The following is a 22,579-nucleotide window of genomic DNA, read 5'->3' as shown; positions in this document are numbered from 1 at the left end:
AAGTGTTCTGAATGCAGAGTTAAAAGCCATTGTCAGAAACCTGCATAGAGGAACTGATATTTGCACTTCAAACAAGTAGAGAAAAGCCTTTGATGAGCTAGCAGACTTCAAGACCCAGCAAAGGTCTGCTGGTCACCTCTAAGAAGAACACCCTTACACCGTGGAATTTGGTTTAGGCAAACCAAATATTAAATATATATATATTACACATACACTGATTCACATAATGCACATACATAGACTTATATGCTCACACAGACGCTCATATGTGTATTCACATGCATACACATGCACTACGCACATATGCATTATACACAAGACATACATAAATAAAAATATGCACAACGCATACCAGCAAATTTACACAACTATCTCACACATGCACGCACTTATAAAAAGGTTCCCTCACATTAAGCTTAATATCAGAGGTTTTGTTAGCTAATAATTATGTTGTGAAATGTATGTGTATGATATTTAAGGTACAGAAACTAGTAGACATGTCATGTTTGGTACCATTCTAAATCCCTGTTTATTTGCAGATCTCCAGTTCTATTGGCAAGGAGATCGCATCATGCGTCTGCAAGTTATGGATTATAAGGAATTAGGGATTAGAATGTATACCTCTGTATGTAGTGTCTTTTGGCTAGTTTAAACCAGTTCTTCGGAGGGAAACCTACACAAAGAAGCTGTTGGAAAGCTGATCCATACCTCTGATGACACCATATGAACTAACCAATGAACGGAGTGACCTGAAGCAAGAACCAATGAGCATCTGTTATTCTGTGCCTTTGTTATCTCTGAAACCTGTACCAAATATAGGCTTGTGAGCTGGGGCAGTAGTCAGTCATTTCTCCATATACTTGGGTGACTGTGACCGCAGATTCAGGATTGAAACACTGCATACTGGACCAGTGCGCACGTGTATGTATCAGCTTGTACCTTTGTATTTACTTGCTTTTTTGCGCTAATTGTCTAGATCACAGCGCGTTATACTTTTCATTGAATAATATAACTTTTTGTGCTTTGGAACCACAATTACATTGGAAAGCAATTATTTCCTATGCGACTTGCAGCACTAAATAGCGACATTTAGGTATAGAGATTAAGGGGTATCAATAAAGGTTATCCAGAAATGCTGTAATAGTTGCTGAAAGGGAAAGCAGGTAATGCTGAGATGATGGCTAAATAGGGTAATCCGGAAATGCTGTAATAGTTGCTGAAAACTCAGGTGCAGGCTGGAGTAGGTAATTGGGAACTACAGGTTCAGGAAGGAATGGGTAGGTTTGGGAACTTCAGGTTCAGGGAGGATTGGGTAGGTAGAAGGAGCAGGACTTGATCCACAGCAGGAAGCAAGGCAGGGAGCCAGGGGCCAACAAGGAGTTAGGGCAAGCACCGGATCACAAAACTTAGGTCAGGAGCGCAGGAACTCTCTCATAGCTGATGCTAAAACACATGGTTGCACTGGTAACTACAGGGAGCTCCAAACCCCCTTAAGTAACCAGCAGCAGAGCGTGAGTGGCTGGAGAGATCACCTGACACATCAGGATAGGCCCACTATGTCACAGGATCTGAGGCAAGATGGCCGCTCCCATGTACCTGTGATTCTGAGACACTGCTAGACTTACCCTTGCCAGGATGGCCCAGCGCTGGCAGACCCCTGCACACACACAATGCCAGTCTCCATGTGCCAGCTCCCTCACTGGAAGGACCGCACCATAGCGTCCCCACCAGCAAGGACCGCAACCTCCACGCTGCGAAACCCTGGTCGTGACACGCGGGCAACAGTGTCCCGCGGGTAGGAAAAGTAGTGAATTGGTGACGTGTCATGAAGTCACGCCCCCTCCCTGGTCGGCCATGCCCCCTTTTCAGGGGCATGCGCAGGGAAGCACTGCCCGTACCACAGCGCTCTGCCGTGCCCCCATCTGGCGTGAACACTATGCGACCCTGCCAGTCAAGTGGTTAAAACAACCATTGATTAAAAGAATGCATTATTCAAAGAACCTGGGCTGTAACTAGGGTGGTGTGACATGTACCATGGCACAGGGCACCATAGAACAAAGGGGCGCTGTTCGGGCCTGTCAATTTTCTGTTTTTAATCATTGTCAATTGTAGCTTCCTCTTCTTTTATCCCCTGGCATCTCCTGGCCACCCCTATCTCATCCCTGGCTTACTGCCCCTCCACCTGGCAACCCCCAAGCACCTTCAGTCACATCCCTTTTTTTTTTTAACACAGCTAACTATTCCTAAGCCAGGTGTCACCAGCACACCTCGAGTACTCTTGCCGCTGAGTTCAGGAGCTGGCGGAGGGTACATACACAGATCTCTCCGCCACTGATATTTGCTGCATATACACTACAATTAGCACTCCTTCTATACCTTCAGTCGGTGATCTGCACTGCCGCCTCTGCTGGCTTATGCACATCTAGAGCTGGATAATTATTCTGTATCATCACTGCAGCCATTGGATTCACACTATTTGGCAGTGACACCTGGATAATGGTACAACTGGATCGGTGCCTCTTGTATGGGACAAATCAGATTTGTCACGACCCGTCCCCGTGAGGCCACGCCCATTTTTCGGGTGAGCGTCCCTATTTGACAAAAAGGAAAGGGAGGGGGCAGGCGTCAATGCTCTTTATGGCCCAGGGCACCAAAAAGTCTACTTACGGCTCTGTAAAGAACAAAGCATTTTTTACTGATATTTATCAAATAGAACAAGTAGTGCAGCAACACCCAGCTAGATGTCCTGCATTTGCTCCTAAGGGAGGCAGGAAATAAAGTGAGGCTTATGCGTGTTTATTTAAGTACCAATAGAAGAATTCAGCCAGAAGTTTAAAAGAATAGTTTTTAAGGGGTGCCATTTTTTTTTTGCCCCTGGGCGCCATCAATCCTAGTTACACCTCTGCCACCCCCTATCTGCATTCAAAAATATATTTCCATTACATTACAATATGGTTTGTTCCAGTGCACAGCTTTTTTTGCTTTGCTACAAACTCAGAATGAGCACCTCTATATAGATATTGTATATTAAATAAAACGACAGACCCAAAGGCTACTTCCATGTGAAAATGTTCTATTTCAGAGAGACTTACATTTTTTTCCCTGCGTGTGCAGTCTTTGGGAGCACGTAGCATCAGTCCTCTACACTCATTTTTCTAAATGTCCATTTCTGAGCATTTTTCTTTACAATTATAATCATAATTTATTTTAAAAACTCCATAAAACTCTGCAGCAACAAACAGTGGATATAACAAACATATATATAGTAGAAAGAGAACAAGAACATCAAAGTTTGAGGTAGAAAGTGCAGGCATGAGACAGATGTTAGAAAGGGAATCAGTATGTAATAATGCCGGCCGCATGGCCATGGTTCAAATCCCAACAGCGGAAGCCCGGCAGGGGTGAAGATCCCGACAGCTAAAAAGGTAAATATAACTAACCTAAATCTCCCCCCTTAACCCTTCTCTAGGTGTGCCTAACCCTAACCTCCCCTCCTAGTGCCTAACCCTAACCCCACCTTCCCCGCAACCTAAACCTAATCTCGCCCTGGGGGTGCCTAATCCTAACCCCCCTTTCCCCTAACCTTGCCGGGGGGGGGTGCCTAACCCTAAGTCCCCTCCCGGGAGCCCCTAACCTAACCCTCCCCCCCGCGCGTGGCTGTCCACGCCCGTCTTACCTTAGATCAGTATGCCGAGCGTCAGGCTCCCGGCGTAGGTCTAATGACAGGCATCGGCATTTTGACGCCTGTCATTAGTACCTTGCCGGGACTTGACATTCGGGAAGCCAGTGGTCGGCATTGTGACCGTTGTCTACCTGACTGCATCCCAGAGAGAGCTTTGGGCAATATTATATGCTCATATTCAGTCAAATATTATATGCTCATATTCAGTCAAATGCTTCAGAACTCATTGGACGGCGCTTCACAGTGCAGATGGACAATGACCCGAAGCATACTGCAAAAGCAACCAAACAGTTTTTTAAGGCTAAAAATTGGAATGTTATGCAATGGCCAAGTCAGTCACCTGACCTGAATCCGATTGAGCATGCATTTCACTTGATGAAGACAAAACTGAAGGGAAAATGCCCCAAGAACAAGCAGGAACTGAAGACATTTGCAGTAGAGGCCTGGCAGAGCATCACCAGGGATGAAACCCAGCGTCTGGTGATGTCTATGCATTCCAGACTTCAGGCTGTAATTGCCTCCAAAGGAATTGCAACAAAGTATTGAAAAGTGAAAGTTAGAATTAGCATTGTTTAGTTTGTCCCATTACTTTTGGCCCCTTAAAAAGTGGGGGGCACATATAGAAACGGTTGTAATTCCTACACCGTTCACCTGATTTGGATGTAATTACCCTCAAATTAAATCTGAAAGTCTGCAGTTAAAGCACATCTTGTTTGTTTTGTTTCAAAGCCATTGTGGTGCTGAACAGAGGCCAGAATATGAAAATTATGTCAATGTCCCAATATTTATGCACCTGACTATATATATATATATATATATATATATATATACGTTTATATGTATCCTGATGACAATGTTGTGCGCATTGAAACGTCTGTCATGACCAGGGTTTCTCAGCATGGTGGTCACCGGATGTTACCTGTGAGGATGCTGTGGCGGGGGGCGTCTGGCGGTGGTGCTGGTGCCTGGCTAGGAGCATTGGCTGTGCGTGGTCCTGTTTGGGCATATTGTCACTCTGTGCTGGGTAGGCCTGGCAGTGCTCCCGTTCTGCTCCGGCATGGGCGCCGCCATCTTGCTTTCAGCCATGTGACCTAGTCGACCAATCCTGGTGTGTCACATGCTCACTCTCTGACCAGTCACGGCTTAGCACTGGGTATTTAGGGGAGTTCAGAGCTCCTTTGCATTGCCAGTGCAACGTGTTTCTCAGCGCAAGCTGAGAGAGAGTTCCTGAGCTAGTCTGTCTGCCTGTTGGATTTCTGCCTAAGCCTGCTACACCTGAACCTGCTCCAAAACCCTGTTGGATTCCCCTGCCTCCTCCTATTGCCTCTCCCATTGCCTGAGTACCTGTGTCAGTCATTTGCCTTGCACCCTGCCTCCACTTGCATTTCCTCTGGACATTGGGCCTGATTCAGAGCCGGTCGCTATTTGCGGTCGTTCGTTAAAAAAAAAGGGGTGGCTATTCAAATGAACCGTTCGCTCTTTGCGGTCTGTTCACGCCTCTATGTCTGAACGAGCGAACAAAACTTGCGGTCGTTTTTTGGGAAACTACGCCCCCTGGCCGCTCGCATCCTACGTCATGTCCGCTATTTATTAGATTAATCGAGTACATTGATCAGCGTATGAACTGCTCGCTATTCTTGTGGTTGGTTTTTCCTACCACTATATTGCGAGCAATTCTGACTATAAAATAACCCAGTGACGTGGTCAATGATGCTGCTGTTTTAATTATGCACACCCATAAAACGCCCGTTTTGACCTTTAAGCACGCCTGCGTTCTTAATTCCACTCCCCGTTTTCAAGCTCCTTCCCCTGTGACCACCCACATACGCCTCCTCCTGTCACTCAAAGTAGCAGGCATTCGCTATATAGCGAACAAACGATTTTCGGCCGCACTGACTGGTTCGCGCATGCGTATTACAATCCGTACGCATGCGCAGATGAGCGAACATCGGTCAGAACGAACGAGCGGCCGCTTACGAGTGGCTCTGAATCAGGCCCATTATCACTTCAGTCTGCTAATTCACTTCAGCCTGCCAATCACCTCAGTTAGCATTTCACTTCAGTCTGCAATTCTTTTCAGCCTCACAAACCCCGGAATACTGGATTACCTTCTGTTGTCACTACCTGGACTTTTTCCCATTGCATCACTACAGTTCCCAAGTGCACTTAGGGCCTGATTCAGACCCGCTCGCGAGCGAAGGACGCTCGCAAGCGGGTCGATGGTGCCCGCATGCGCACGACGGAGGGAGCTCCGTCGTGCGCATGCGCGAGACCCGGCGAGCGATGAGGAATACGTTGCTCGGGGTCTCGCACCAAAGGGGGCGTGCTGTCGATGGTGACTGACAGCACGCCCCCTTTGGTGGGCGTGCCGGGGGCGTGGCTGCCAGACGGAGGCGTTCCCATGGGAACGCCTACCGTCTGAGTCCGGCCCCACTGACATCAGTAGTGATGTCAGTGGGAGTGATTTTGGCTCTGATAGAGCCAAAATCACTCCAGGGCTTGCGGCAGCAAGACCCTACCGCAGGGTATCGTCGCAAGCCCGATGGTCGCGATGGTATTGACCATCGCGACCATCATCATGGACGCTCGCTATAGCTGTGGGTGGTAACCCACAGCTATGCGAGCGTCCAAGAGGCCGCTCCAAGAACAGGTAGGAGTGTCCTGATTCAGAGCGAGCGCTCTGGTCAAAGCGTTCGGCTCTGAATCATGCCCTTAGTGCTAAACCCAGACTTTCTGTTTTGCCACTTTCATGTCTGTCAAACCACTTATTAAAAACTCCACATTTATTTTTAAGTCAGCTCGAGTGTCTGCTCCTTATACCACCCTGGGTCCACAACAAAACCAGAACATCACAACGTTGATTTACATATATCTCGGTGTTTGTGTCCTTTGTTCAGTCGTCTGGAGTGCCGCCTGTCATTGGTGTACATTTATATGGATTTATATACTGTATACATGTGTATTTTTAAAAAACATTTTTTGGGGGCCATGTCGGCTGAACCCCACCATGGGGGAGGCTCTGTGCACCTTTGCTATGGGGCCCCCAAGGAGCTAGTTACTCCCCTGATACCGCAGGTAGGTGCACAGCATAGCGTAGTCTTGAGCAGCCATTATTCCTACAGCCAAACTGCCCCACATGCTTTTGGGAACTTTTAAAAGTATCACAATCAATTTCTAGCCAGTAGAATGGTGTTTAGAAGCTCAAATCGACTGTCTCTCATTATTCTATACATTTGGGGATTTGAAACTCGATTTTTAGTTTGATTTTCAAATCGAATGTTAGTAAATGAAGGGATCCTATATTCAACTATGAGTATTTTCTGTTCGATTTGACATTCGATTTTGGCACCACGTGGGAACTGTCAGTTGCCGGAGCCAATCAGCGGCCGTTCTACAGTCAGCGCGGCCGCTGATTGGCTCTCGGGACTGCCAGCTCTGTGCATGTTCCGGCAGCTGGCATTCGGGAGCTATCAGTATCTGTGGCAACACACATACTGATAGCTAGTGCGTGGGTCGTGTATACTCGTTTTGTTGTTTTGCCAAGTCCCGGGGATGCAGCGGAGACCAGCGCCAGGATATAGGTAAGTATGAATTCTTCTTTGCAGTGCCATGTTTTAAGGATCTACTGGAGAAGGGGACAAATTCATCTGGTATAGGTAAGTATGTGTGAATGGGTAGGTGTGTGTAATAAAGTTATACTGTCACGGTGTGTGTGTTTTGTCTTTTTTTAACTATTTTACAGTGAAGTTACAGGTGCCGCATGTCTGCTGGCACTTGTTGTTCCACAAGTGCAAAATGGCAGGCATGCTGCCACTTGTAGTTCCACTGTAAAACACAATAGTTTTACATTATTTGGCCCCCCATTACCTCCATGCCCACCAAGCCAGGGGTATGGGGAAGAGCCCCGGGCTTCAGCGTAAGCCTGTGGTGCTCGGGAGGGGGGGACCCTTCTTTGGGGGGTCCCCAACTCCCTCGAGATCACCGGCTTGCGCTGACTGACTTGGGGTGCTAATGCTTTGGACCTGGAGCCCCAGTGATTGGGTCTCCGGGCTGTGACATTACACCCCGGTCGGTCGGGTCTGGTGCTGGTCTTAAATATAGGGGGTACCCCACGTCTTTTTTGCCCCCTATATTTAAAACCAGCACTAGTCCCTGCAGCCTGGTGTTGGTTTCTAAAATACGGTGGAACCCTACACTTTTTATTCCCCATATTTTTAGAAACCACCACTGGCTGGCAAACCTGGGGCTGGTTTGGCTTTTGGGGGACACCTTATGTCATTTTTTTTGTAAATTTTTACTATTTTTTTTTACAGGTTAAAGCGGGAATTTTCGGGAAATATTCTAGGGACCCCCCTAAAGGTGTAGACATGGGGGATCACTATGCGTACCCCCATTTTTAAGTACTGAAGGAAGTCAGGGTTTCTAATAGCCGCCGCAGGTGCATAAATGCGGCTTTGAATAAGGTGATGCAGAAGAGCATTTAGAATTTTTTTTTTAGGGCAAAACAACTATGGCCATCAAATTTGGGGTACTTGAAAATGGTGTTCAGCATATTTTAAAGTTGCTAAAGAGACTTAAGAAAATCGCGAAAAACCCACCTGCCGCAAACACCTGCAATCAAAAAAACACTTGGAGCATACTTGGGGACCCCCACAGAGTCAAGTTTGCTATTTTTTAAGTTTGTACCCCAACTTTTTTTTTCACCCCCTTTTTCAAAGTAAATTTTTGGGGTGCCCTGATTTTTTTTTTTTTTACACAGATTACCTTTGGGGGACTGTCTGAAGGCTGCACGGGAGTTCCCGAAATGTTGCACCCCAAAACCCCAATTCTGCACTTTTCAACGCCTGCCATTCATAGGCGATACTTTACCACCTATTACATTGCATTGACTTAACGCCTAGGTGGGAAGTCTTTCAAATTGAATACGGAGGAAAACTAAAACAGGCGATAATGACGTCATCGGCGATAAATTACCGCGAATCCGGACTTAATGCCTCAAATTGAATACGGCCCCTAAATTGCAACTGTAGGGAGATCTAGGAGTTTATACCTATATATACATAATTTGTGTATTTATAATATATTCTTAATCCTAAACACACACATCTAAAATTGCGAATAACACAGCGCACCATGAGGCCCCAAAAACAATGTGCACAGAAAGCTAACGGTTTACATTTGCCCACAAGAAAAATGGTGACTGCCGGCTAGGCACCTCCCAGCATTCCGGAAGTGACGTGCTGTGTACGGGGGAGGTGCGCGAAGGGTTGTAGACTAGTGATAGAGACAGCGGGGCGGGCGCAATAGACGTCGAGGATCGGCTCCCTGTGCAGGTAACGGGATGGAAGGGGAAAGCACAGCGCTGTGCATACTATGTGCCAGGCTCGGGCAGCGACCATCGTTTTGTCAGTGAATGTACACGCGCCACCTCTCCCCTGCTGCTGTCTCCATGGTGACCGGATGCTTCCTCCCTGTCCCTATTGTGTCTCTGCAGCGTGACTGCTGTCAGTGCAGGAACCCCTCACACGATGCCCACATAACTCACACACACACGTACGTTACTCTCTAACATGTTACATCGCAGTTGTATTCACTAATTGTCATTTTTATTATCAGACCCTCCAACATGACCCCTTCCATCTTGTACAAAATGCTCTGCTCCTGGACTGTCCTTCCTTTATGATTGCAGACACCTGTGTTGTACTAGTTAATTGATCAGACACGTTTTATACCTAGGTTTACATCCGTTGTTATCCGTTGTTAACAATACAGTGTGTTATTTTTGTTAAGATGTATGTAATAATTTGGCTTATATTTGCAGTATATAGGATACATCAGAAGAATTTGCCCCAGTTCTCCTGTCTTGGGGTGATGCAGGTTTGGCCAGTCCCAGATTTGTGGAAATGCCGCACTGGCATAGGGCAGTGGAAGTGTGAGGTCGATACTGAGAGTACAGTTGTGGCTAGAGCGTCTTATGTACAATCCAATTCCAAAAAGATTATTTAGATTTGGTGGTGCCCTACCATGGCTTAATGCAGTTTTCCTGGTTATTTTGTTTAGGGTACTCCTTTATTAAGATACACTTCTTTTATTTAAGAGATCTAGTTGACATATCTTATCTACTTGTCTATACCAGTGCCTTCTCTCAAGATGAAAGAGGAATTCTATTGCAGTGAACACTACTTCTTTCAGGGTGTGTACTCTTTTCAGGCAGACATTGCGAATATTTTTTATCTTGTTGCCACATTATTTAAGTATCCTCTTTTTTTTTTTTTTTCCCCAGTGTACAAATGTAGCAGTAAAACATAATTTGAATAAATCGGGCAAAACAAACATTTTTTTTATTGTTGCTACATGATAGAAAATTATAGTTAACAGGGAATATGGGACCATTGATATATCAGCCCCTTTGTGATGTCCATTGAACTGATTTGTTCTGATCTAGAATCCCAGTACAACATGCCCTCCTCCTAAATATAACCAAGCATTGTATATTTACATGGATTTGTCTAGCTTCTACAATGGTGTTATTAAGCATGCTGGCAAAGCATACTGCTCACTAGGCTGCCATCCTTTTAATACCTTCTGTTTTTAATAATACGTTTATCATTCCAAAAGCCTTTTTGTGAATTTTTCTGTGTGTGATAAAGCTCATTGTATAACATCTGGGTTTGAGCCCAGTTGTATCAGAAAGGTATTGCTTAATAAAGAGAATTTCTGGCTACATCCCAAAATCTATGTATCTCCAGTGCTATATTTCAGCAGGAACTCAGTTCCTGAACCTCTCATTGACTATGACTTAAGGCCCCCATACACGGTGCGAGGTGACAGGGGATCGATCCATCGTCCAACATATCGGGCGGTTCGCGCACACGGTACGATCAGGTGGCCGACCGCCCAATATGCCTGCTCCCCCCTCTCTCACCCGCATAACAATCCATGGGATCGCATATTGCATCCCCTGATCTTATGGTTCTGCAGAAAGAACAGGGGGTGCGATGTACAACCCCACGACATCAGGGCCATACACGGTGCGATATAGCAGGCAAATCGCACCAATCAGTCAGGTCACCTGCTTTATCGCCCTGTGTATGGGGGCCTTTAACGTCCTGGGCCAAAATGTGTTTTCCATGAGATGATAATAATAATAATAATTTATATATATATATAAATATATATATATATATATATATATATATATAATTTTTATTTATTTTTTCCCCTATAGCTCCTCCCACAGTTTCCGAACCTATGTTTCCAGAAAAATAGCCCTCTCTATATGCTTGTGACTGTACTAGGCACAATTATGTGCATAACGTTTTGAGGTTAGAGTCCCTTTAAAATTGTGTTTAGGACAGGGCTCGAGAAATCCCGGGGGGCAGGTCGCCATGACTACCAGATTTTCCAGTGAGGGAGGAAGCAGATCCTCATCAGCTCTGGCGGAGTTTCATGCCTATAGTATTGCTGTGTTCATATCATGCACAGGAGTGCATGTGCTGAGTGTTGCCTGCGGCGTCTGCTGTGCCTGTGTCCGCCCGGCCTGCGCTGACGACTCCTCTCCATCCTGGCCTGCTCTGATCCCTGCTGTCTGTCCCAGTCTACGCTGATCCTCCTGTACGTCCCAACTGTCTACTGTCTCCGGCTGCATTGAGCTCTCCGGTAGTAGGGTCTGTGCGTGGCCAGGGATTGCGGAGCAGCTTCAGAGGGATAGTGGTGTGACCATGAGGGGAGGGTGTTTTGTTGTACTTTCTGGCACCATTGTTTTATATGAAATGTGGTCCGTTATTACTGCAGGGTTGGAGCAGGGGAGCTGTGCAAGGCAGTGAGGGAGCCTCTATGTTACTGTATCCATTCAACTGTCACTATTTTGTGGACTAGTATAGTGTGTATAAAACACAGAGCTGTGCTCCTTACTCACTCCTGTAATTTTTTGGGGGGATGGTGGTCTGGCTCCTACAATTTCATCCTGGCTCCTAGATTTTAGAAAAATTTGTCAAGCCCTGGTTTAGGATTACCATTGTTCATGAGCTAGGGCTGTCATTGAAGCCACCTCCACCATTATGAAGAATAGTTCCTTTATATCTCTATACAGTAAAGAAACATTTGAACTGGCTTTTTTTTTTTTAATCTTCTGTCTGTAGGCTCTGAGGTTGCATCATGGATCGGTATGATAACCTTTCTGATGAGGGGGAGGTAGATCACTCCTTTTTTGACAGTGATGCAGATGGGGAAGCTGGGCGACAAGTTATCAGTACATCAGGACAGAGCAAGCATACACAGAATAAAGTGGATTTCGGATCAGGGGAGAATAAAACAGCTGAAACAAATCATGGCACAGGCAAAGACGTGAGTGCAGAGAAATCAAAGGAGCCTTTGTTGTCTCCAGATGCCTCCAAACCCAGTAGTGCAGTAAAGTCTGGAAGAAGTTCTGCACAGAGTTCAAGATTTGGAACAACTATTCCAACAGGCATTCCCCAGATAAGGCGCGAATTTGAAGACAATTATTACCCTGATGAAGATGACAGCAGTGAGGAGGAGAATCGGAGCTCAAGGCCCAAAACTGCAAAGCAAACCAACATTGGAAAGAAAAATACAAAATACAGCAGGGACTTTCCTTCTTCCATCTCCAGTTCCGATACAGAGTTTTCAGATACTGCATCAGATGACCACAAATCCAAATCTCATCAATCGTTAAAAGATAAAACTCTTTTCCCCATGGGGTCTCCTGAGCGCAGGTTGTCTAAGCAATCTACTAAGGACCATACTGATGAATCAGAAGACACCGTCACCGATGTTACGCCTCTCTCAACGCCTGATATCAGCCCAATACAGTCCTTTGACATAGCAGCTACTAGTGAAGCATTGAAGAGTAAAGTTAAGCGGCAAGAGAACGTCAGCCAAGAAATATATGGTAATTCTGCTTGTCATGTTCTACTTTGGTACATCCCTGTAATTGTGACTATTAGTAGGCAAGAAATATGTTCTTGTTTATGATGAAACACAACCTTTAGTAGCAGATGATATCAATTCCTATGAGTGAGTAAAGAGACATCAACTTGCTGTTTGGTGTAATAAGTTGAAATACATCTATGGTGTTCTATTATATACACCCTATAGTTTTCTGCCTTTTGCTTACAGATCCTGATATTGATGGCAGATCTGACCCAAAGACCTTACAGGATGCAATGGATCTCAACCAGCTTCTGAAAGGTATTTTTCTGTTTGCACCATGTACATTTTTTGGAACAAGAAACATTTAAGACTGTTAGGAATACATAAAATAAGAGTCACAAGTTGATCTACATAATGGAGATGCTAGTTAGTGTAAGACACTAGGAGATAGTTTCAAGATTGGGGGGTATGTAGGTTACTCCACAGGTCTCTGCAGTAAATGTAGTCTTGTCAGCCAACCAATCACTTTCCAACTGTCAGTTTTCTTGTACAACTTGTGAATCAGACATCTGATTGGTTGCTAACACCTTTTTATTTATTTTTTGCATATCATTACTAACGTAAAAAAGGTTAGTGAGACAGATCAGCAGCAGGCAACAGTTAGTGCATTGTATAACAAGTCAGGGTTAAAACAATATACAATTATATCATTATAAGGGTACAAGTACAATGCTTTATTACTGTGATCGATGTAGCTTAGTGAAAAGCTAGTGTAGACCAGTTAAAAGCAAGCCAGTTACCCTGTATTGGCTCAAATTTGGCTGTAGTGTCCCGACTCCCCGTTGTCTTATATTTACTTAAGATGAGGAAGCTGTCACTTTTAAAGCAAGCTGTATATGCCAGGTATAAGGAAATAACATTAACATTGTATACCACAAATTTGTTTGCACAGAAACAACTAATTTGGAGTAACAAGATTTAAGACCTACACAGAGAGTTCACGGCCCCCTAATACATATAACCAACATATTTCCTATTCAAATCAATTGCAGGCATAACATATGGGTTAGCACCTTAATGGATTAGGACTGGAAAAAGAAACATTCCAGAAGGTATAGAGTGTGACTCTTCCTTCCATTCCATTGGAAGATATTCTGCCTATGGATAGGGAAATAGAAACTGCTTTAAGAAACTTCACGTTTCCTTGGGAACAGTACTTATGTGCTGTGACTATGGCTTCATTCTGCAGGGTTCTTGGAGTATAGACAGAGACTCTTCCCAAAAAATGTAACAGACAATGTTAAATTAAATATTGATGCAAATGGGATTGACTGGTTTCCTTAAACCGGGTACAAACGGGACGATATGCTCCATGAGCGATATCGTTCGGTGTTGTCCCCTCACCTGCCGGGCTCAATGTAGTTCCCGACATTGAGCATACACACTGAACGATATCGTTCAGTGACATCACCAGCTGCATCCCCGAACTTGCAGGATCTGACAATATCATCAGATTGCCCTGCAAGTACAGCTGATTAAAGATATCGTTAACGATCAGCGGGAGCGTGCATCGTTAGCGATGTCTTGCATACACACGAAACCATATTGAATGTTATGAACAATAGCGATATCATAATCGTTCATATCGTTCACAATATTGTTCCGTGTGTATGCAGCTTAAGTGAAGCTTCGCTGAGTGCAATCTTAGTAATTGCCAGGGGAGCTTACGGCTGCACCCATGGATGGCAGACCCACAGTTAAACAATTGTTTAACCACACTTCCATTTGTTGTATTCTTATCGTTTCGGGGAGGTAAATCCCATACGTTGCCGCGGGATAGGAAGGAATGCGGAATTAGTATTTCCAGCTGTTTGGTGCTTTATTTAATGTTGACAGAGACCTGTATGCTCACCCAAATCAAGATCCGTGGGTTTGTATCAATTAACAAAGAGTACAAAATCGAATTCCACTCTGTACTTAGTTGTTGGTTGTTTTTTTTTTTTATTGAAATCCGCAATCCTGTACTTTCTGGTCCAACTTGGAGGCATTGCAGAACCGTTTACAGACTACAGGAAGAAATCATTTCTCCTGTTCCTTTGACACAGGGGGGCACTGGCTTCTATACCAAGCTTTTGCTGGGCGAAAAAGCATCAGCTGGGTTCTGAACAGTTTTTGATCTGAGGTGGCTGATTCATTTGATTTCCGCAGTACAGTCCATTCTCCATGGAGTGGAGGAAGGAGACTTCATTACCTCAATGCATCTACAAGATGCTTCTCTCCACATTCCTATCATAACTTGGCATAATCCGCTTCTCAGGTCCTTTATACTTGGCGGCCATTTCCAATTTACCTCTCTGGACAGTCCTCTTCCCGAAGGATCTAACCAAAGTAGTGGTAGTTGTTATGGCTGCTTTCAGGGAAGGAGGAATAGCAATAAGGCATTGTCTAAGAAGTCACCAGAGAATTTTTTTTTTTGGTGCTAACACAATTCTGCGATAAATAACACATTGAGGACCAATACAAATGTTTCGCAGCTTAAATATACTATCCTATGTTATCCCAACTTGCGTTAGCGTTAATTCACCATGTGAGGAAAAGGGGCTGAATTGAATAGTTCTGGATGTTAAATTAATCACAGGTAATTGAATCCAGCCTTTAGTTCTTCCTTTTTTTTTTTTTTTTTTTAAAGGCAAATTCTACTATTTTACTAAGAAAAAATATACATAATTCTATCACATACACACATACGAGTACATATGTCTCTGGGAGTGGCACCTTGTGCCTAGCTGCTGTCTCATAGAAACAGTATGGTCATTGGATCTTTAAACTTCAAACACCCTGTAAACAGCTTAGTCCTGTAATCTGCTTTCCAGAAGGAATACAATGAAGGTTAAAAGTGAAATCTCCTTACCTGGCTCTAAATGATATTCTATGAAGAACAGTAAGAACCTTTGTTACAGTTCATGGCTGTCACTTTGCTGAGGACCCCATTCCTTTTCCCGGGTTTTTGTGAATTTGTGTTTTCGACATTACTTTTTTACTTTATTATGCTTTAATAGCACACTTTTGAATCCAGCCTGTCTTCAGTGTTTCTACATATACAAAAAAATAAAATAAATTTGGAGACATACCTATTATCTCCTGAGACACGATAAGATATATTAACCCTCAGCAGGAAATGAGGAGCTACTACAGTTTTGCAGGTTGACCAGTGTACTATAGTAATGCTGTTTTCTGAAGTGTTGCAATATTACTCTGCCTAGAGATTAACTAATCTGCCAAATTTTAAATCACAGATTTCAATGGATAAACCATATCACTTCCAAAAATAACAATGTTATTGAGGGTTATTTTTAACATTACCTAAAGGTGCACATCTGCTTTAAAATGTTAGTAACTAAGCAACAATTATCTCTAGCTTATGCATGTTAGACAGTGAAAACAAGCGTGGGATCGGTTGCTATGCCTTTAGTGCATATTTGCACTCTTGAGCAATGTTGGTAAATACTCCTCACGGTGTATTTGTTCATTACATGGATATTTCCTGGTGGTGATCTTTGTTCTGTTATTGTAAATATATATCCCTCATGGTAATGGGTCTCATATATTTGGTGCACATCTGCTTTAAAATGTTAGTAACTAAGCAACAATTATCTCTAGCTTATGCATGTTAGACAGTGAAAACAAGCGTGGGATCGGTTGCTATGCCTTTAGTGCATATTTGCACTCTTGAGCAATGTTGGTAAATACTCCTCACGGTGTATTTGTACATTACATGGATATTTCCTGGTGGTGATCTTTGTTCTGTTATTGTAAATATATATCCCTCATGGTAATGGGTCTCATATATTTGCCCATTTTAATCATTCTAGATCATTGCGAAACCAATTCTGCCAATCCTTCACTCATTGGCTTCTGCTGGCTGGCAACCAGATATGAGGATTTATTCCTTCAGTATTTTACGCTGCATGAAATATATTGTTAAATGTAATAAATACGTATTGTAAAATTTGGAGTGCTCCCCATTCACATTTATTTTCCGGATACCGAAATAAATGAATAATTTAATTAGTGCATACCATTTGAGGCTCAGAGTAAACCATTTTCTAAGTACTAATATATGTGACCCTCATCCCGTGTGATCTTAGTTGTTCTCTGGGCTTAATAACCTAATAGTTATTGAATAGGAACATTTTAAAATACAAATAAGTGATGTTATAACAAAGTTCAGTAAACTACTGGGCCGGATCAAGGGCCACATGTGCCTGGGGCTGAAAATGTTCATGGACCTGTTATGAGAAGCAGAGGAGGTGTGGCCAGTGCTTTGTGGGTGTGGCCAGTGCCATGTGTGCGTGTACATCCTCTATACTTTCAGACCCAAAGATTCTGTAAATTGCATCATTTTGTGAAAAAACTAGAAATACTATATTTATATTAATTATGTAAGGCCGACTGTGTGGCCAGCCAGGCAGCTGGTCATCATCATGCTGCCATTATGATGGGTCTATGTGGGGGCCTGGAGCTGTAGTTCCATTTGCCCCATTGTTAATATGGCCCTGATAAACTATGTTGTGAAATGCTCAAATCGTTTGCCGAGACTTGTCATTAAGGTGTATAATGGCATCATCTCACCACCAGAATGTCGCCAGAAATTCCTATGACATGTTGGTGTAACTATGCCAGTCTAGGAGTGACCTGGAGACCGCCAGAGATTGCAGCTTTTTCGTGCCTTGCACAAATGTAGTCATTTTGGTATAGCCTATTCTTCTATTTTATTTAAATGACCTTTAATTCATATATGTACTCTTCATATTAGATGGAGTTATCCTTTAATATTTTCAATATTTTCAGACATAAACGGTAGCAACCCATTGCTGGTGTTACACTTATATAGTTTAACATTTGCATCAAAGGGAATGTTTCCAGATGCAAATGTAGACTTACTGCATCTCAGTTAAGTAATGAGAATTAATCTGGTTAGTTTCAATAAACCATTTGCTTCCATAATACTGTGCTAGGTTTGTGTTTTGTTATGCAAAAATGCAGTATAATGGGCCTGAGTCACTACCATACGCAACTGCGGATGCTATAGCGATTACGCGCGCAGTTCAACTGCGGCAGTATGCTAATTCATTGTGATCGCTATTCCCTTGTGGCACTACACAAGGATGCCCACTTTACTTACCACACATCCATAATGTTTAACAAGACTGCGAAACCATCGGTACAATCGAGTACTATCGCAGCCTCACGCACACTTGCACAAGACCTGACCTTACGCACACTATGAGTGCCCAGACTGCGTAGGCTATCGTAGTGGATAATTTATGCACGCCCCTGCAACGGTGTTAAAATGCACTGGCACGCCTGCGTTCGCCCGACCACCTCCTGTCACCACCCACAAACGGCACACTTCTGTCAATCACTCTACGATGGGTCTGCATAGCCACTACAATCGCAGTCCTGATCACAGTAGCTAATATGCAACAATCGCCCGATTGCGTGCTCATTAGTAACTGCGTTCCTTGCTGAATCAGGCCCAATGTTCTGTGTTTCGAAAAGCTGTTTGTACATTTAATTAGCGTTGAATTGGTATTGCATGAATATTCTGCTGGAATTACGGCTTTCCAGTGCGTGAGGTTTTGTTCCTCCGTCCTCATCACTGCCGGATACAGCTAGGGATCTGTCTTCTGCTCTGTAGTGGGCTGACATAACACCCACAGGAGCTCCAAGGTGCTAATAGACATCTAACACTGTCGCTGCTTGTTTTGCTGGGAACGTCACTGCCGGGAGGACTGCTAAATCTAAAAGGGCTACTGATAACATCCATAAATATATATGCAAGAAAAGCATCAAGTGAATCAAGAGCTTTTTAATAGTTATGTTTGTGAGATTTTTTTTTCTTATACACAGCTGGCCACCTGCAGCAATTCCATATAAGGTTATTGGTCATCCCTTCTCATTCTAGCCGCACACTGCCACCCTAGTGTCCAGCGGCCGCATCATTGTCAGTCTGACTACCCATATCAATAGCTTGGCACACAGAACTATCTCTGGGATAACCATGTTGACATGGGCACTGTTGCATGTTGACATTCTCATGTCAACATGAGAACTGTTGACCGAACATGCCATATCCACTTTATTCTATGAAAGCATTGCTAAGGGGACATTTTATACGAAATTATAGTATGATGGCATAAAATAGCTGTTTTGGAGAGGATATTGTCAGCATCTGCAAGTTTTAATGTTCACATCAAATGAGTTTGCTTTTGTGATCACAAATATATACAAGCAATTAAGTTTATTTGTAAACTTTATTTGGTCTTTTATGTAAGACCAGGTGCATTTTAGGCTAAGTTGGCATTTCCTCTTTCCTGAACACTGAAATGAACAAGGCAATCGTGTTTCTGATTATGGCTAGGAGGTAAGTTGTATCCAAGTTTAATAGAGTAAAGGTGCATACACACGTAACGATGTTGTTAATGAACGATTTTCGTTCAGTTTTTCCTTTGAAAAAGTGAACGATTTTTTTGAAGTGTAATGAACGATTTTTTTCAACGATGAACGAAAAATTTTCCTTTCCTTAATGAAAATCGTTAAGTTGGTCAGTCTGAATGGACGATAAACTACAAACGGGAACACGCATGAACGAATTTCGTTCATCGTTGTAACTCGGAAACTGAACGATTTTTTTGAATTATAACGACGTTGTTATACTTAAATCGTTCAAGAAATCCTTAATTCCTTACTGCAACTGTTTGTCCCTGCTTTGGAAATGATCCTCTGCGGCTTCTGGGAATTGGAGCATCATGGCTAACTGATGTAGAGCTAGAATTGTTTTGCCCTACCATGCAAGTGCCCAAATGACAGAACATTGCTGTTTGTGCAGAATCCAAAACAGATTAAAGACTAGTCACAACTTGATTTTTATTAAAGACATATCTCACCTTAAAATAGGAGTAAGTTATTTATTAATTCACTATAACAATTCATTTTGACAAATTGACATCGTTTTGTCATTAGAAAAAATATATAGGTGGAACGGCGCTATACGCACATAATCACCATAAAAATATGCATAAAAAATATTTAATGAGGATATAGGGTACTGGAATTATAAAAATATTGAAGTGTTGATGAAGGAAATATCAGTGGCATGAAACGGATACAAATGTTTAACACTATGGGCGGAATTCAATTGATTACGCGGTCCGGATCTCCCGTCTAAAGTGACAGGAGATCGCGGGCCGCCATTCAATTGCTGCAGTTCTTCGCCGTGATCGTTCCCATAGAGGTCAGGTTTAGCCGCGTAAAGCAGCTAAACCCGACCAAAGTGCTGGGCGCGATCGCGAAAAGTGATGTTTGGGCGCCCAAACATGTCACTTTTCGCACATTTCAGCTCTCATCCCCCAGGGGCTGCGAGCTGAAATGTAGCGCTTGGCAGCTGATCGCGCCCGACAGGAGCAAGAATAGAATAGCTCCGTCGGGCGCGATAGGGGATAAAAACAATTGAATTCCGCCCTATATGAGCTATATTATGAAACATAGGTAATATGTGCTAAACATCCACAATTAATACGGATGGAGAGAAAATGGCAAAGTAATAATGGTATCTGCTCAATAGGGAAGTCTCTCACTCCAAGTAGTGCAATGATGAATAGTGTCCAAAGTAAAAAACGTCAATTGCAAGTCAATGTAAAATGACAACCACTGATATGTACCCATGGGTAGATGCTCCAAATTATTTGACACCATTCGACACCATTTTGTCATTATCTGGGTTTTCATCTGCGCTGTGAGCGACTATTGGTTGGCGCTTGTTCTGACTGCCTCTTGTTGATCCTGGTTACACTTGAGAATTTGTAACTCAAATAAAAAACAGGCTACTTTCTGTGCATGTTTTTATTTAATTGTTCTCTCAATATGACAGTTTGTGTTCATTATGATGAGTAAGTAAAGTCCTGCTAAATAAATGAGCTTGGTTTTTATATCTAAGCACAACTTTCAGGCCTGCTGTTTGCTTCAATAGATGGGTTTTGAGGGCACATTTGAAGGCAGGAGAATGTCTGATGGCGTGTGGGAGGTTATGGCAGAGAACAGCACACAAAAAATCCTTGATGCCTACATGGAAGGAGGGGATGGGATGAGACAGCAGTCATTGGAAGAGCGAAGAGGATGGGAGGCAGTGTGATTGGAATGAGGCTAATGGTGTTTGAAGGGGAGGAGTAATTGAAGGCGGACAAGTGGAGTTTGAATTTAATTCTGAGACTGACAGGAAGACAGTGGAGCAAAAGGCAGAGGGGGCATCAGAGGTGGGAAAGAGAAGAGGAAGCTCACTGAAAACAGTGAGTGGATGGGCACTGTGGGGACAGGTGCCCAGAGGCTGAGAACAGAGGAGGTGGGAAGAGATAAGTGCCCAAACCTCAGGCTTTGAGACAGGGGTAAGGAAAGACAGTATTGGCATCCTGTGGCAAATAGTATAATTGACTTTATTTGGGAACATTGAATTGGTTGTTGTATCTGCGCACTTAGTTGATGATTTTATTGAGTAAGCGAGCTGCCGCACTAATAGCTGACTATATATACATTGCCTTGTAAAAGTATTCACCCCCCTTTACATTTTTCATGTTTTGTTGCCTCACAACCTGGAATTAAAATGGATTGTTTGAAGGTGTGCATCATTTAATTCACAGAACATGCCTACAACTGTGAAGTTGTTTTTTTTTTTATATTGTGAATCAAACAACATTTAGGACAACATAACAGAAAACATCAGCGTGCATAACCATTCACCCCCCTAAAGTCGGTATTTTGGCGAGCCACCTTTTGCGGCAATTACAGCTGCAAGTCGCTTTGGATAAGTCTCTATGAGCTTGCCACATCTTGCCCCTGGGATTTTTGCCCATTCCTCAAGGCAAAACTGCTCCAGCTCCTTCATGTTGGATGGTTTCCGCTTGTGAACAGCAATCTTCAAGTCTGACCACAGATTCTCAATTGTATTGAGATCTGGGCTTTGACTAGGCCATTCCAACATATTTAAATGTTTCCCCTTCAACCACACGAGTGTTGTTTTAGCAGTTTGCTTCGGGTCATTGTCCTGCTGGAAGGTGAACCTCCGTCCCAGTCTCAAATCACAGGCAGACTAAAACAGGTTTTGCTCAAGAATATCCCTGTATTTAGCACCATCCATCTTTCCCTCGACTCAAATCAGTTTCCCAGTCCCTGCTGCTGAAAAACATCCCCACAGCATGATGCTGCCGCCACCATGTTTCACTGTGGGGATGGTGTTCTTGGGGTGATGGGATGTGTTGGGTTTGCACCAGACATAGCGTTTTTCTTGGTGGCCGAAAAGTTAAATTTTAGTCTCATCTGACCAGAGCACCTTCCTCCATACATTTGGGGAGTCGTTCACATGCCTTTTGGCAAACTCAAATCGTGGTGTCTTATTTTTATCACTAAGTAATTGCTTTTTTCTGGCCACTCTTCCATAAAGCCCAGCTCTATGGAGTGTACGGCTTATTGTGGTCACATGCACAGATACACCAGTCTCTGCTGTGGAACTCTGCAGCTCCTTCAGGGTTACCTTTTGGTCTCTGTGCTGCCTCTCTGATTAATGCCCTCCTTGCCCGGTCTGTTAGTTTTGGTGGGTGGCCCTCTCTTGGCAGGTTTGTTGTGGTACCATGTTATTTCCATTTGTTGATGATGGATTTGATGGTGCTCCGGGGGATCATCAAAGATTTGGATATTTATTTATAAGCCAACCCAGAATTGTACTTCTCCACAACTTTGTACTGATTTGTTTGGAGAGCTCCTTGGTCTTCATGGTGTGGTACCTCTTAGTGGTGGTGCAGTCTCTGGGGCCTTTCAGAAAAGGTGTGTTTATACTGACAGTTCATGTGACACTTAGATTTCACACAGGTGGACTTCATTTCACTAATTATGTGACTTCTGAAGGTAATTGGCTGCACCAGAACTTTTGAGGGGCTTCATAGCAAAGGGGGT

At 43.5% G+C, this 22,579-nt stretch overlaps 1 protein-coding gene across 2 annotated transcripts in view; it reads left to right on the top strand.

The window, feature by feature from the left end:
• Positions 1 to 8,915: 8,915 nt before the first annotated feature.
• Positions 8,916 to 22,579, top strand: part of CFAP97 (cilia and flagella associated protein 97) — an 80,644-nt gene continuing 66,980 nt past the window's right edge. The window contains exons 1-3 of one of the 2 annotated variants that reach the window (XM_088447007.1): positions 8,916 to 9,015; positions 11,824 to 12,593; positions 12,821 to 12,892. In XM_088447007.1, coding sequence (XP_088303133.1) covers positions 11,840 to 12,593; positions 12,821 to 12,892 — 826 coding nt within the window. In that variant the 5' untranslated portion in view covers positions 8,916 to 9,015; positions 11,824 to 11,839. The other variant, XM_088447008.1, reaches the window with a different exon arrangement.

This window comes from Taudactylus pleione, unplaced genomic scaffold (genome assembly GCF_031769625.1).
Source record: "Taudactylus pleione unplaced genomic scaffold, aTauple2 ptg000408l, whole genome shotgun sequence".
Classification (NCBI taxonomy): domain Eukaryota; kingdom Metazoa; phylum Chordata; class Amphibia; order Anura; family Myobatrachidae; genus Taudactylus; species Taudactylus pleione.
The sequence above is the reverse complement of the archived record's forward strand: the minus strand, read 5'-3'. Positions and strand labels throughout refer to the sequence as shown.